The sequence below is a fragment of the Trichechus manatus genome, unplaced genomic scaffold (genome assembly GCF_000243295.1).
Source record: "Trichechus manatus latirostris isolate Lorelei unplaced genomic scaffold, TriManLat1.0 scaffold00199, whole genome shotgun sequence".
Classification (NCBI taxonomy): Eukaryota; Metazoa; Chordata; class Mammalia; order Sirenia; family Trichechidae; genus Trichechus; species Trichechus manatus.
Window position 1 is genome coordinate 3,372,496 of NW_004444135.1, and position 13,725 is coordinate 3,386,220.

The window sequence follows — 13,725 nt, forward strand, 5'->3', positions numbered from 1 at the left end:
ATCTCTCCAGCTATACTCTGGACAGCAGCCTTGGGTCCCTTGTGTCTGATCCAGGCTTCCAGAGAGCAGACCCCTAACCCCGGAACTGTGCTGTGGTCTTTTGCAGAGTGCAGACATGTCGTCTCTACCTTATTTTGGTTTGTCTTTCTGACAACCACAAAAACATCTCCTTACATTTTCCAAACTCCCCAGATGGTGGTACATCCCCTTTTGAGAACTGACACATGAAGGGATACGTAGTGTTCAGAAAGTAAGGACAGCTTTTGGCCAAAGGGCCAGTTTTTTTTTTTTTTTTAATTCCCAAAGTTCAACTTTTATTATAAATAATGCAACTGGAGAAATCAAAGTTTTGAAACTTAATTGCCTTCCTTAAATTGTATTTTTCATTGAACTTTTAGAATGATCTAATATGCTGTGACATAGCCATATATATATTCTTTTTTTAATTCTATTTTAGATGAAGGTTTACAGAACAAATAGTTTCTCATTAAACAGTCCACATATTGTTTTATGACAACGGTTAACAACCCCACAACACGTCGACACTGTCCCTTCTCGATCTTGGGCTCCCTATTACCAGCTTTCCTGTCCCCTCCTGCCTTCTAGTCTTTGTCCCTGGACTGCTGTACCTCATTAGTCCCGTTTTGTTTTATGGGGCTGTCTAATCTTTGGCTGAGGAGTGAACCTCAGGAGTGACTTCATTACTGAACTAAAGCGGTGTTGGGGGGCCATACTCTTGGGGTTTCTCCAGTCTCTGTCAGGCCAGTAAGCCTGGTCTTTTTTTTGTGAGTTAGAATTTTGTTCTATATTTTTCTCCAGCTCTGTCTGGGACCCTCTGTTGTGATCCCTGTTAGAGCAGTCAGTAGTGTAGCCGGGCACCATCTAGTTGTACTGGACTCAGTCTGGTGGAGGCCGTGGTAGTTGTGGTTCATTAGTTCTTTGGACTAATCTTCCCAAAGGGCCAGTTTTAAGAAGAATATTTAATCAGTAGCCTAGCTGATTTGAAATGACACTGTAGCTTAAAGCTTACCCCCTCAATGAATGTGATGATAATATAAATGACTGTGTTGAGCCAATTTAAGTGACCATCATTCTACCCTGTAGACGTGCACAGCTGTGGTTGAAAAGGTCTCTGAAGTGCCCTGTCATTGAAAACAAACCAAAAGGATAATTTTAGACTTACACAAAACTCTGAATTTAACCATGGTTGTGGAACCTTAAGAAAGAGGTACAGCTGGAAAAAATAATAGATATGACAATTAAAAACAGGAAAGGATCATTATGAGTACAGACCAGAAACATGCATACTCTTCGGATAGGAAGATGTTGGCCAAGAGGAGCAGACTGTAACATTATGGAAGGTGTGAACTTATTTGTGAAAAATGACAGTAACATAATTTGGAATCTGATTTAGGATAAATAGTCATCACAGAAATATTTTGTTGAAGCCTACCATGGAGTTAAGTCAATTATAGAAATTAATATACTTTTAGGAGTCGTTTAGTCTAAAAAATATAAGTAGATTCAAGGAGGATTTAGATAACTTGGTTGCTGGGTGTTAAAGGTGAGTTAGTTATATCTCTTTGCCTTGGAAGAACGTGACTATATGGTTTTCTTTGTTCTGTATAGCTTGTCAGACAAATTCTTAGACTACTTATCAACTTAGCAGCTTTTTTTTTTATCACCAAATGTCATACCTAGTTTTCTTGTAAATTAGCAAAAAAGTGTGAATGAGAAAAAGTAAGTTTTACAAAGAGAACCAGGCCCTAGACAAAAATATTTCCTGACAGTGGAAAGTAGCTACACAGAGTAGGATTAAATGCAAGACTTAATTATCAAATTGAGCTTAGAGTTCTCGAGTTCCAGTGAGTTTTACCTTAAAATCACTATCAAATCTATTTGTAAATTGTTAGTTGTGGGTAAAATGCTCATGAGTAACGTATTTTAGTCTCAAGTTCTGTGCTTTGAGATAGGAGTAATTCAGGGAATAATGAATAAAATCTGCAAGGACTAAAAATTATGCTATATGTCATTAGTCCCCTCCCCCCTTTTTTCTCCAGAGTTAAAAATTCATTAGTTAAAGTACAGATGCAGGTGTTTCACCTTTCCCCTGTCTTTCCATTCTTTTTTTTTCTTGAAATTTTCCATTAAACAGTAGTGGGCTTTTCATTTGCCAAGTTATTGTAGTGGTTCAATCACTTAGCCTGAGTTTTGGTTTAGAGATTTCATTTCTCAGGATATTGTGGTTATTTTTAATAAGGAATGGGGAGATTTTGATTCTCTGATTCTCCTCTCCTTTTCTGTTCCTACCCTAATCTTTACCTCCCACTGACTTGAATATTTACTCCTTTTAAAAAAAAAGCCTAGAGGGATGTGGTGTTGGTATTTAAATACTGGGCAGGTGTCTCTTGAGATAAAGAATAGAAATTCATGCTGCTCCAACAGATAGGAAGAGGACTAATGAGAGAAAGTTTCTGACAAAACACTGAGGAAACATAATAACCAGAACTTGTCAGCAATGCAGTGGGTTTCCTCTCAAAAGGAGATGCTAGGGTGAAGGTTCTTACCCTGGATGAGAGGTAGACCTAGGGACCTTTGGCGTCCCATCCTGCAAGCTTCTAGAATGACTACCTTCCCTTCTCACAGGTGAGCAGGTGTTCCTGGGAGCCAGTAAGAAACAACAGAGGAGCTGAGGGACAAAGTGACTTTCCTCCTTAGTCCTAAACCAAGCTCACACTTTCTAATGGTGCCAGGGACCAGATTTTTCAGTACAGGGTGATGATAAATGCAGAAGACAGGCATGCCCTTGCTGAGCCACTGGCTGATGTGTTCTTTGGATCAGGATTAAAGGGATCCTTTTTCAGGCCAGCTGAGTTGTATTTCATCACTAGCTTTCATTGTTTTTGTGAGGATCGTACCTCGTTTTGTAAAAAGTTTTCAAGCAAAATTACTAAAATAAAGTTAAATTTCAACTCTGTCTGCATCTTTCCTTCTCTGTTAAAAAAAAGTCTATAAAATTAGCTCATTGGAAATGTCCTTCAAATGAGCATCAATTACAAAGTAGTTTTAATTGTTCCCATATTTTGGGACTTGTTTTCATGATGTATACTTATATTTTGTACATGGATAGTGGGGATTTTTATAATTTAGTTCATAAAAATTAATGTTTCAGAATGTCTCCCCACAGGTTACTGATTAATTACAAAGGTAAAAAAGTGACTTTGCAATGGGGAAATCTGGTAGACGTTTCCTTAAGCAAGTGACCAAACTCAGTATCACTAATAGTAGGACAACCTGGCTTCATGTGCCTCCTGACGCGAGGCCACGAGAAGGATGTTACCCAGGTAGTCTTCCTGCCAAAAATGCCAAACCTGAATCAGATCATGAGAAAATAATCTGACAGATTCAGACTTCGGAACATCCTGTGATATAGAGGACCTGGACTCCTCAACATGTCAATATCAGGAATGACAGAAAAATGGGGAGGGACTCTTCTTGATTAAAGGAGATGAAAAAGACTTGACAACTAAGTGCCATGCGCAATCTTAATTAGGTCCCTGGGTGTCGAAAACAGTTTGTGCTTGACTGCTAACCTAAAGGTTGGAGGTTCACACCCACCCAGCAGTACTGTGGAAGAAAAGGCCTGGCGATATGCTTCTGCAAAGATTACAGCCAAAGAAAACCCTATGGAGCAGATTCAACTCTGTAACACGTGGGATTGCCTTGAGTTGGAATTGACTCCATGTCAGCAAACAACAACAACAACCCTGGATAGGGTCTTGGACTGGGAAAAAAAAATTGAATATGGACAGTGTTTTAGATAAGATTTTTTTGTATAAATGGTAAAATTTCTTGGGTATGAAAATCTTGAGTTTCTGTAGGAGATAACATGGTGAAGTATTTAGGGGTGAAGTGTCATGATGTCTGTAACTTACTTTCAAAGATTCAAAAAAAGGGGTGTGTGTGTGTGTGTGTATGTGTGGAGAGAGAAAGAAAGCAAATGTGACAAACTGTTGAGTCTAGGTGAAAAGTGTGTGAGTATTCATTGTACTGTTCTTTGAGCTTTACTATAGGTTTGGAAATTATTCAAAATAAAAAGGTGGCAAAATAAATTAGAAAATGCTACTTTGTGAAATAGTATGTTTATCTAATTATAAAATTATTAACAGCATGACTTTCATTATAAACTCTTTCATTATAAACTTAGACTTTTTTTGGAGTGTATACTATTTACTTGAACGAGAATCTTATTTTGGGTGTGATTTTAAATACATTTGCATATTATTTTGCATTTTCACATGCCCTGATTTATTCATTTCAATTCAACAACGTTTATGAAACATCTCTCCTGAGGAAATAGAAGTGAATAAAGCACTTAGAGGCCACAGTTTGGTGGGAATGATGGATGAAAACAAATACGTGCCACAAAGCATGACAGTGCTCTTTTGGAAGGAGAATATATTGTATGTATGAAACAGATTATTATTGTTCCCCAAATATCTTTTGTGATCATTTTATTATTTATGGGCAAGAGAGTAAAATCTCAGAGAGGTTAAGTGATGTCGTTACAAATAATGGGTGGCAGGGAAAGGATTCGGTCCCCAGGGAGTTGATTCCTCTACATCTTTTGTTTGTAGATTTTCTTTTCATTTATGTTATATATATTTTACCACGTTAAAAAAAATATTTAGAAGACTACTTTGTGTCTCTGCTTAACAGATCATCAACAACATTCAAGCCATCTTTGGTTCATATTGTTAGAAAAATATGTGGAGAGAAGATTACAGTTCAACCTTTCTCAGTCGCTTTTTGAGCCCTAAATATTCTTTCTTTGACAGTGCACAACCTAGCCTTTGCTAGTCTACTTATAGTGACTCCACAACTGCCACTTTCTAGTTCCATAAAGAACCCTTGTTACTTGCTTTGAAGTATTTTGAGTGGTCAGAGAGTAAGCAAAAGTAACTGATAATAAGGAGTTTAACACAAAGAACCATTTTAAAGGCCTATAGTTTGGAATGAGGGGCCCTGGTAGCATAATGGTTAAGCAGTTGACTGCTGCAGGAACGGTGGGGGTTCGAACCCACCCAGCAGCTTCACAGGAGAAAGACTTGGTGATCTGCAATCTGTAAAGATTGCAGCCAAGAAAACCCCATGGGGCAATTCTGCTCTGTCACGTGGGGTCACTGTAGAGTCGATGTGCCGAATAATAGTTTGGAATTATCAAACAGAAGAGAATAACTTCAGACCTGTTGGTTTAGCAGGCGTGAGCCAGGCTCTAAACCCACTTTGGATACCACTTTCTCTGCCTCACAGGGAGGTTTTGAGTCTGCAAGTCTCAGAGGAGATTTACTGCTTAGCAGAGCAGTTGGCAAGAATCCGCTGCAAGCTACACAGCCATGGTGGCCATCAATAAAACATATAGCTTGCAGTGCAAATGGAATTGGAAAAATTGAAATGCAGCCCTACCAGTATTCAGGGCACATGAATGTCTGATGGAGAACCTCAGAAACGAGTTCCTAAGACAAAAATGGGAGGGAAAGATTTTAAAGTGGAATGTCCTATCTGATAGGTGCTGAGAGATGAGTGGTGGGGTCAGTAGGGTTGTTAAATTAGGCCGGGTGGCAGACTCATTGAACACATGCGGAGGCATTCCACAGCATGTCTCCCTCCACCTGCTTCTAAAGTTGTGATGTCTAACCTCCATGCTGCTTCAAGGGATCACACATTATCTTGGAAGAGGATGAGGCTAAATACAGAGGCTCCATTCTGAGCCCATCGAGGCTGTTTAATTTATTTGGATTTTTAGTGGCAGGAAGTACAACTTGGGAAAACCAACACAGTTAGCCGTCCATATGTATTATAACGTAGCCCCTTGCCCCCAGGCTCCCTGTGATGGAATTTTAGCATATTTGTAAATAACAATGTTTGAACTTCTCTAACTATTTCCCCCAGGATGAAACAGGTCAAATATGAGTCCCTGTTAGGTCCTGTGACATAGCTAACGCACTAATGCTCAGTGAGTGGGATACTCGTGGGGTTTTGACACCTGTATGCTGTGGGCTTATTCTTTAACTGCTCGAAACCACACTTTCCTGAGTTCTAAAGTGGAGTTAATAAAATGCCACCTTTTATTGTGAGGCCTAAATGAGAGAGTGTTGGCAAAGCACTTACGTTGCCTGGAACACAATAATTATTAAATCATAAACTACTGTGAAAATAGTTTTTTGGGGGGTGGGTGGGTGAGTGTGCTATGATTATAAGGTTTGATGGAAAAGATTAAGAATGTTTTGAATTATGCCCATATCCAAAAATGTTTTCAGTTATACTGTGTCCTATCCACGGTTCTAAGAGTGGTCTTATTTCAATGTGACAAGAGAGAGAGATGCGAACAGTTTTAAGAGAAATGTATTTGTTCCAATTTTCCAAACTGGGAGTTCTTGAATTTCCTATGAATTATTTCACTATGTAACAACAATATATGTCTTTGGAAATTATTACTCCTATCTTTATGTATTGCTTTGTGGTTTCAGAATTAGTTTTTCTCCGTGAGGTTAGATCAGTTTTTCCAGGTGTTGGTAGACAGTCTGGGAGTGTTCACCTGAACCCAGGTGAGCAATATTTTCAAGATCAAAGAGCAAATGTTTGACTGGGACAGAACTTGCTGAACTTGGGTTTTCAATAATTGGTGTGAAAATTCTTCCTTTTGAAATAAGCTAGAGGGTGTCTTAGTACAAAGAGCAAATCACTATGACCCAGAGCAGTGGTTCTCAAAGTATGGTCTGAGAACCCATGAGGGCTCCTGAGGCTTCTCAGGATGCCCTCTTTTTCCCCCTACCACATATCTGTGGGAGGCCAGATTTTCCTTAAATGCTCCAACCAAAACAGCATGTCGCAGTAGATTAGTGCAGATGCAGATATGGGACTTCAGCTGTCTTTTACTAAGCCAGACATTTGAAGAGATTTGCAAAAAAATCTAAAGCGTTGCCACTATTCTCACCAAGTTTTTTGCTTTTTGATATAAGTAATTTTTCATAAAAATATGTTATTTTTGGTAACATTAATGGGTTTATTATTATTTTAAATGAGTTAATTAAAAAAAAAAAACATCTCATTGCCATTGAGTTGATTCCGACTCATAGCAACCCTATAGGAAAGAGTAGAACTGCCTCACAGGGCATCTAAGGCTGTAAATCTCTCCAGAAACAGACTACCACATCTTTCTTCTGCGGAGTGGCTAGTGGGTTCAAACGCCGACCTTTTGGTTAGCAGCCAAGCACTTTAACCACTGTGCCACTAGGGCTTCTTCATCTTCGGAAAGTCACTATTAAATCTGTTACTGGAGGTTAGAGGGTGTGGAGTGGGGATCATCCTCTGTCATTAACACGTTACCACAGATTGTTCAGTGGTTGTGTTCATTGTCATACTGGGCTCTTTGGGAAATATATAGACCTCAGGGTTCAGAATTTAAGCCAGGTAAGTTTTGAAGGAAGGGGATAGAATAGGCTGCAAGGAATCATGGCGGTCCATCATGGAAAGCACCTTGGGGTTCAAGAGTGGGAGGATGAAGAAAGCAGTGCCAAAGCTCCACTGCATCTCTTTCATGCTTTTTCGTGGACCTGGTCCTTGGGTGGTGCAAACGGTTAACATACGTAGCTGCTAACCAAAAGGTTGAAGGTTCAAGTCCACCCAGAGGTACCTCGAAAGAAAGTCCTGGCTATCTATTTCCAAAGAATCAGCCACTGAAAACCCTATGGAGCACAGTTCTACTCTGACAACACATGGGGTCACCATGAGTCAGAATTGACTTGATGGCAACAGGTTTTCTGGGTTTGGGGCCATGGACAAAAGAGTGATAAGGGAAAGAAAATTAATAAGAGGAAGAGTAACCAGGAAAAGAGCTCAGTGGAGATAGTGCAGGGAAAGGAGATGCTACAACTCCACCAAAGAGCTACTCAGGTCTCAGTTCTGCAGCTGTGATCTCGCCAATGCCTGGAACCAGGGGTCATGGCACTCCTGTACTATTGGCTCTTGTCCTGAAAGCACATGATTACTATTGCTTGACCTTGGAATTCTCTCAGTGTACAGACTACTGCTATGTAGGCAGTTGAAATTCCAGGGTACACTGGCTAAGGTGTGAAGATGGTGATTAAGGTAGATCTGGTGGAGAAAGAAAAATTATTTTGGTTTTGAATGCAGTGAACTGGAGAGGCTGCACCCAGGTAGTGATGTCCAGTAGGCAGTTGGAATGAAGGATCTGGCTTCTGGGAGAGGGGTTGTAGCTAGATGTGTTGCTTTGGGAACCAGCAGCACATAGAGGTGATCCAGGCTGTGGACAGATGAGGTGACTTTAATAACTGTACCCCTTTTGCTTTATCAGCTCTTTCACGTGGCCTATATTATAATCAAATTTGCAAATTCTCCTCGCCCTGACCTTTGGGTCTTGGAAAGATCTGTGGACTTTGGAAGCACCTATTTACCTTGGCAATATTTTGCTCGTAAGTAACCTTGTCTACCATGTTACGAGGAGCTTTAATTATTTCCAGCAGATCAAGACTATGGGTCTATTTAGAAAATTAGTCTCTCAGTGTTGCTAGCTAGGGACTAGTCACTTTTAACCCTCTAAGTTACCCTGAGAATATCCCCATTTCTTAAGCATGTGTACGTTTATTCCAAGGATACCACATGTAGAACTGAGGTTGAAATGCCTTTATGGTAACAGTTCTTGCATTATTTGGAGGGAAGCAACATGCCTATAAGTGGGCCATAGCTCCAGTCCTTTAGTTTGTATGTAAACGTAGAAACTGAGTTCGGTCTTCACGGGTCTACATTGTGCTTTACTTACCTTGACCCTGTTATCCTTATTAATGAAGAATATCATTGTCTCTGAACCCTATGATAGATTGAGGGGGACAGGAATTTTGCTTACTAAGTGGTTGAATTTTCCATGAGAGTGCCTCAGAGGGTAAACTTGCCTGATGGGGTGTGAAGATTTAGGACCTCATCTCCAAATATTGCAGCTGAAAGTTATTTCTTTCAGGAATGAATAACTTCACCCTAAGCTTTTGTCTATAAGTCTTAAATGTTTCTCTGTTTTTTTTTTTTTCATTAATTTTCTTAAAGAAACATAAGGCATCTTAAGAGACTGACAACAAGGTGATAATACTTTATTTTATAATATTAAAATACTTTCTTCCTAGATTCTAAACTAGACTGTTTGGAACAATTTGGGCAGGAGGCAAATAGGGCTATCACTCGTGATGATGATGTACTTTGCATTACTGAGTATTCCCGTATTGTTCCTTTGGAAAATGGTGAGGTGAGTAGATTTGGGAGCTCGTGAGAGATAAGATTCAGAAGTGAACATGGAGGTGTAACACGGAGCAAGCTGGAGACCAGTGCTTAGGACTGAGTGATAAATGAATCAAATCAAGGGCTCCCAGAATGAGTTGGGTTGGGTTGGGAATTCTGTTTAGGGTCTTGAATTCTCCCCAGGAGAATTCCCCTCCCACCTGTTCACAAACATTATGCCCTGTAACAGTGAGGAGATGAGGGGCAGGTGGCCCCACTAATCTCGGATCCCTTTTGGCAGGATAGGTGCCATCTGTGGGGAAGAAAATATTTCTGGGGAGAAAAAAATTGGGGTTGCATTTGGCCCTTGGGACTTCAGCCAGGCTGTTGTTGGGGAAGATGGGAAAACAGAGGTGGGGAAAATCAGGTTAAGAATTCCAAAGAAATTGTGAGGCCAAAATGAACTTAAACTTCCTTAAAGGGCATCAGTGTCCCTTTCTTTAAGTGGAGAGCTGTTTCTTGAGCAGGTCTACCCAGTATCTTACAACAGATGGTGAGTGGTTCATGTTTCGTATGGTTGCAACTCTCTCAGGCTTGAAAACAAAACCTGCTTGTATATAGATTGTTGTGTCTCTAGCCCTGTCAACTTTATATTCAGAGACTTTCTTTTTTTCAACCTCATTTAAATTACTTCAGCTTTATTTCTTTGATGTAGTTTGACAAGTTAGTTTCTTTATGTTTATGGATTTTAACATTATAGTCTCAATATTTCATAGCTGTACAGCCCCCCAACTACACTGATAGAACAAAGCATTTGAAAATGAAATGATAACACCTCTGGGGAGCCCAGGTTTCATGGACATGTTGCCAGACCTTGGAACTAGGAAGGAAAGGGAAGATAAAACGGGCAATGTTTTTAGACCTAAATAAGATCCAAGACTAGACCACCTACAAACACCTAGTGACTCAAAGAAACCAAGTGCTTTGGGACGTGTGAGTTATTTTTAGGTACTTGCTGCAGAATTTTGATGAAAGGAATTTTTTTTTCTTTTTGCGTATGTGGTTATTTTAGGTTGTGGTGTCCTTGATAAATGGCCGGCCAGGTGCAAAAAATTTTACTTTCTCTCACACCCTGAGGGAATTTACCAAGGCAACAAACATCCGCTTGCGTTTTCTCCGAACCAACACCCTTCTTGGGCACCTCATCTCGAAGGCACAGCGAGATCCAACAGTCACGCGGCGAGTGAGTAGTTTTCAAGTGCCTAGTCAGCGGCTCTTACTACTGTTTTTGTTTATAAAATTAATTGCCTTGAACTCTTTCAAGTAACCTTTATATCCAGTAATGGTATAGGCATAGGGGTTGTTCTTATCTGAAATACTAGGTGTAATTAGGAGTTTCGTTGTTTGAAGAAAAATCATTATATTCAAAAAAAGATACAAACACAGAAGATTTTAGCCAGCCTTGGTAGACTATAATCTGAGTAGTATAATAGTAATAGTCTGGGTAGGCTACCTGCTATTATAATGCCAACTTCCAAATCTCAGAGACTTGGCAAAATAAAGGCTTGTTTCTTGCTTATGCCACAGTCCAGTGTGGGTCAGCAGGTGGGATCTGCTCTGCTGTCATTCAGGGACCCAGGCTCTTTCTGTCTAGAGGTGTAGCCACCCTGAAGGGCCCCAGAATCCTCCTCTGGACTCCCCTGCGTCTGGTCAGCAGATGAGGGAAGAGAGAGGGCATAGAGAATATATACCTGCCCCTAACCACATAGATCACTTCCACTGGCAAGAACTGGTCATATAGTCCCACCTAATGCAAGGAGGCTGGGTAACGTCATTTAGCTGTGTGCCCAAGAGGACACAGAGGAGAACACAGATATTGGTGAGCACTAGTAGATGTACACTCTGAACATCTCTCACTCTCAGGTGTCAGGACAGTACCCCTGTCTTCAGGAGGGAACCAACAGAATAAATACCCTGAGCTCACTCTTCTCCCACCCTCTGATTTCCTGCCAGTGCCTCCTATTGGCCAAACCTGACGGGATGCCAAGGGTGAGACAGTCCATTGCTGCAGTGCATTAAGTTCAGGAAAAAGAGCAGCGTGGAGCAGGGTGGAGAGTGGACCTGGGGCAGTGAATGGAAGATGCCCAGGACACCTTGTAGAGTTTGGCTTTTTATGTAGGTAATATCAGAGAGCTGGGAAAGGAAGGGAGAGAGAAAAAATAAGTTCTGCTTCAGTTTTGAGTGTTTTCAAGAAAAAGACCAGGCACCTTGGGTGGAGGTGGCCTGTCTTATGTATTTCCTGCCCACTTAGCCCTCTCTGAGCTGCTGCAGAGGTGGGGACTACGTTGGATCAGAGGATGGATACTTACAAGTGAGAGCTGGGCTTTCTGATAAAGCTGCTGCGAACTGCATTTCCATTTCTCCAGGTGTCCTTGCCACAGAAGTACCTTACTGCTTTCTTTTGTCTTTATTCTCTTGTTGGGGGTGGCAAGATTTGTGGTTATCCATATGTGCATTTGCACAGCTATGTGAACGTAGACTCCTCTGTTAAATGTTTTTTTAACAGAGGGTAACACATGTAATCTTGACCTCCCCCCAAAATCTAGGATGCTTCTTTAAATGAAGAAATACAATACCGAACAGCCCTGGTGGCACAGTGGTTAAGAGCTCAGGCTGCTAACCGAGAGGTCAGCTGTTCTAATCCACTAGCCACTCCTTGGAAACCCTATCAGGCAGTTCTGCTCTGTCCTGTAGGGTCACTATGAGTCAGAATCAATGGTTTTTTTTTTTTAATCCTATCACACTGCCAAGTGGAGGCTGGTATGTTGGTTGCTGTGATGCTGAACAGGTTTCAGTGGTGCTTCCAGACTAAGGTGAACTAGCAAGAAAGGCCTGGTGATCTGCCTCAGAAAATCAGCCAGTGAAAACTGTATGGACCACAATGGTCCAATCCACAGCTAACCATAGGGATGGTGCAGGACCCGGCAGCATTTCATTGCATTGTGCATGGGGTGGCCATGAGTCAGGGCCAACGCAGCAGTTAACAACAGTCCTATCACAAATCATGTGTGCTCCTGGGGTAAACGCTGATCTAGTCCTTTGTTCTCTTATTACTGCAGCCTTTAACACCATGGAGAGAGAAACCTCTGTAGTGATCAGCGTGAAAGCCCCATTAATACTGACTTTATCCAGAGTTAACAAGAGGGGTTGTTAATGTCTCCAGATGAAGTAAGATGTTGAAGTAGGAAGCCTTGACACTTTAATAGTTTTTAGTTAGGAAACCAGAACATAACCCCAACATCCAATGAATAGAGTTCTTTAAGATGAATACACTCAACAAAAAAAGATACGGAAGGCCTCTAGTCCTTTTGAATTCGAAGACTTCCTCACTGACAGGTATTCTTCTCACTGGCTACATGACCTAAATGAAAGATTGTTCAACAGCCCCCACTTTCCTTCTCGACTCCCAGGCAGTCTTCTGCCAAGTCTGAGAAGTAGGGGAGCTGGCTGAATTTGCCACCTATGGTCCCTATAGGCGAAACCACCAACATACTGAAGATGTGTCTTGTGAATGAGATGGCAGGCACATATTTGTGGCCTGGATAAGGGGCCAGTCCTTGACTGGGTTTACAGCTGGCTGTCTGGCCTCGGTGGAGCTTGAACCTCTGACTCTGGTCTTATTCACAGAGCGAGCAAGGCTACCACAATTGCTGGAGGCCCCGCCAGTCTCAGGGCTGTATCTGACTCATCTTTGTAAATATCCTCTCCTCTTCCTAGAGCCTGGGAAAGTATTTTGCACATAAAACCACCAAAACCAATTGCTGTCAAGTCGATTACAACTCATGGAAACTCCAAGTGTGTAGAGTAGAACTGCACTGCACAGGGTTTTCATGGCTGTGACCTTTTGGGAGCAGATTGCCAGGCCTTTCTTCCAGGGTACCTCTGGATGGGTTCAAACCGCCACCTTTGGGTTAGTAGCTGAGCACTTAACTGTTTGTACCACCCAAGGACTCCTATTTGCACTTAGTAGGTGCAAAATATACCTTTTTGGCAAATAAATATATTCAATTTATAAAAACCCAGAAAAAACAAACTAGGAAGACGTTAATCCCTTTCCAAAATGCCACGGGATATGATTCTTTTCCAGGGCAATTTCCCTCAATGCATTTATTTATTTTAATTTTTCCTATACAAAAATTTATACATACATTGTTATGTGACTCTAATTGCTCTCCCCATACTGTGACAGCACACTCCTCCTTTCCACCCCTGATTCCCCATGTCCATTCAACCAGCTCCTAACCCTCCCTGCCTTCCCATCTCACCTCCAGACAGAAGCCGTCCATTTAGTCTCTTGTATCTACTTGAGCTAAGAGGCACACTCCTCACGAGTATTACTTTATGTCCCACAGTCCAGTCCAATCCCTGTCTGAAGAG

General features: G+C 41.2%; 1 protein-coding gene across 2 annotated transcripts in view; it reads left to right on the plus strand.

Annotated features, from left to right (window-relative positions):
• The window catches only part of LAMA3 (laminin subunit alpha 3), a 330,267-nt gene that overhangs the window by 74,437 nt on the left and 242,105 nt on the right, over positions 1 to 13,725 (plus strand). For both annotated transcript variants that reach the window (XM_004387926.1, XM_023742062.1), the window contains exons 3-5: positions 8,378 to 8,495; positions 9,198 to 9,316; positions 10,361 to 10,531. In XM_004387926.1, the coding sequence (XP_004387983.1) occupies positions 8,378 to 8,495; positions 9,198 to 9,316; positions 10,361 to 10,531 (408 nt within the window). The remainder of the gene's footprint in view (positions 1 to 8,377; positions 8,496 to 9,197; positions 9,317 to 10,360; positions 10,532 to 13,725) is intronic.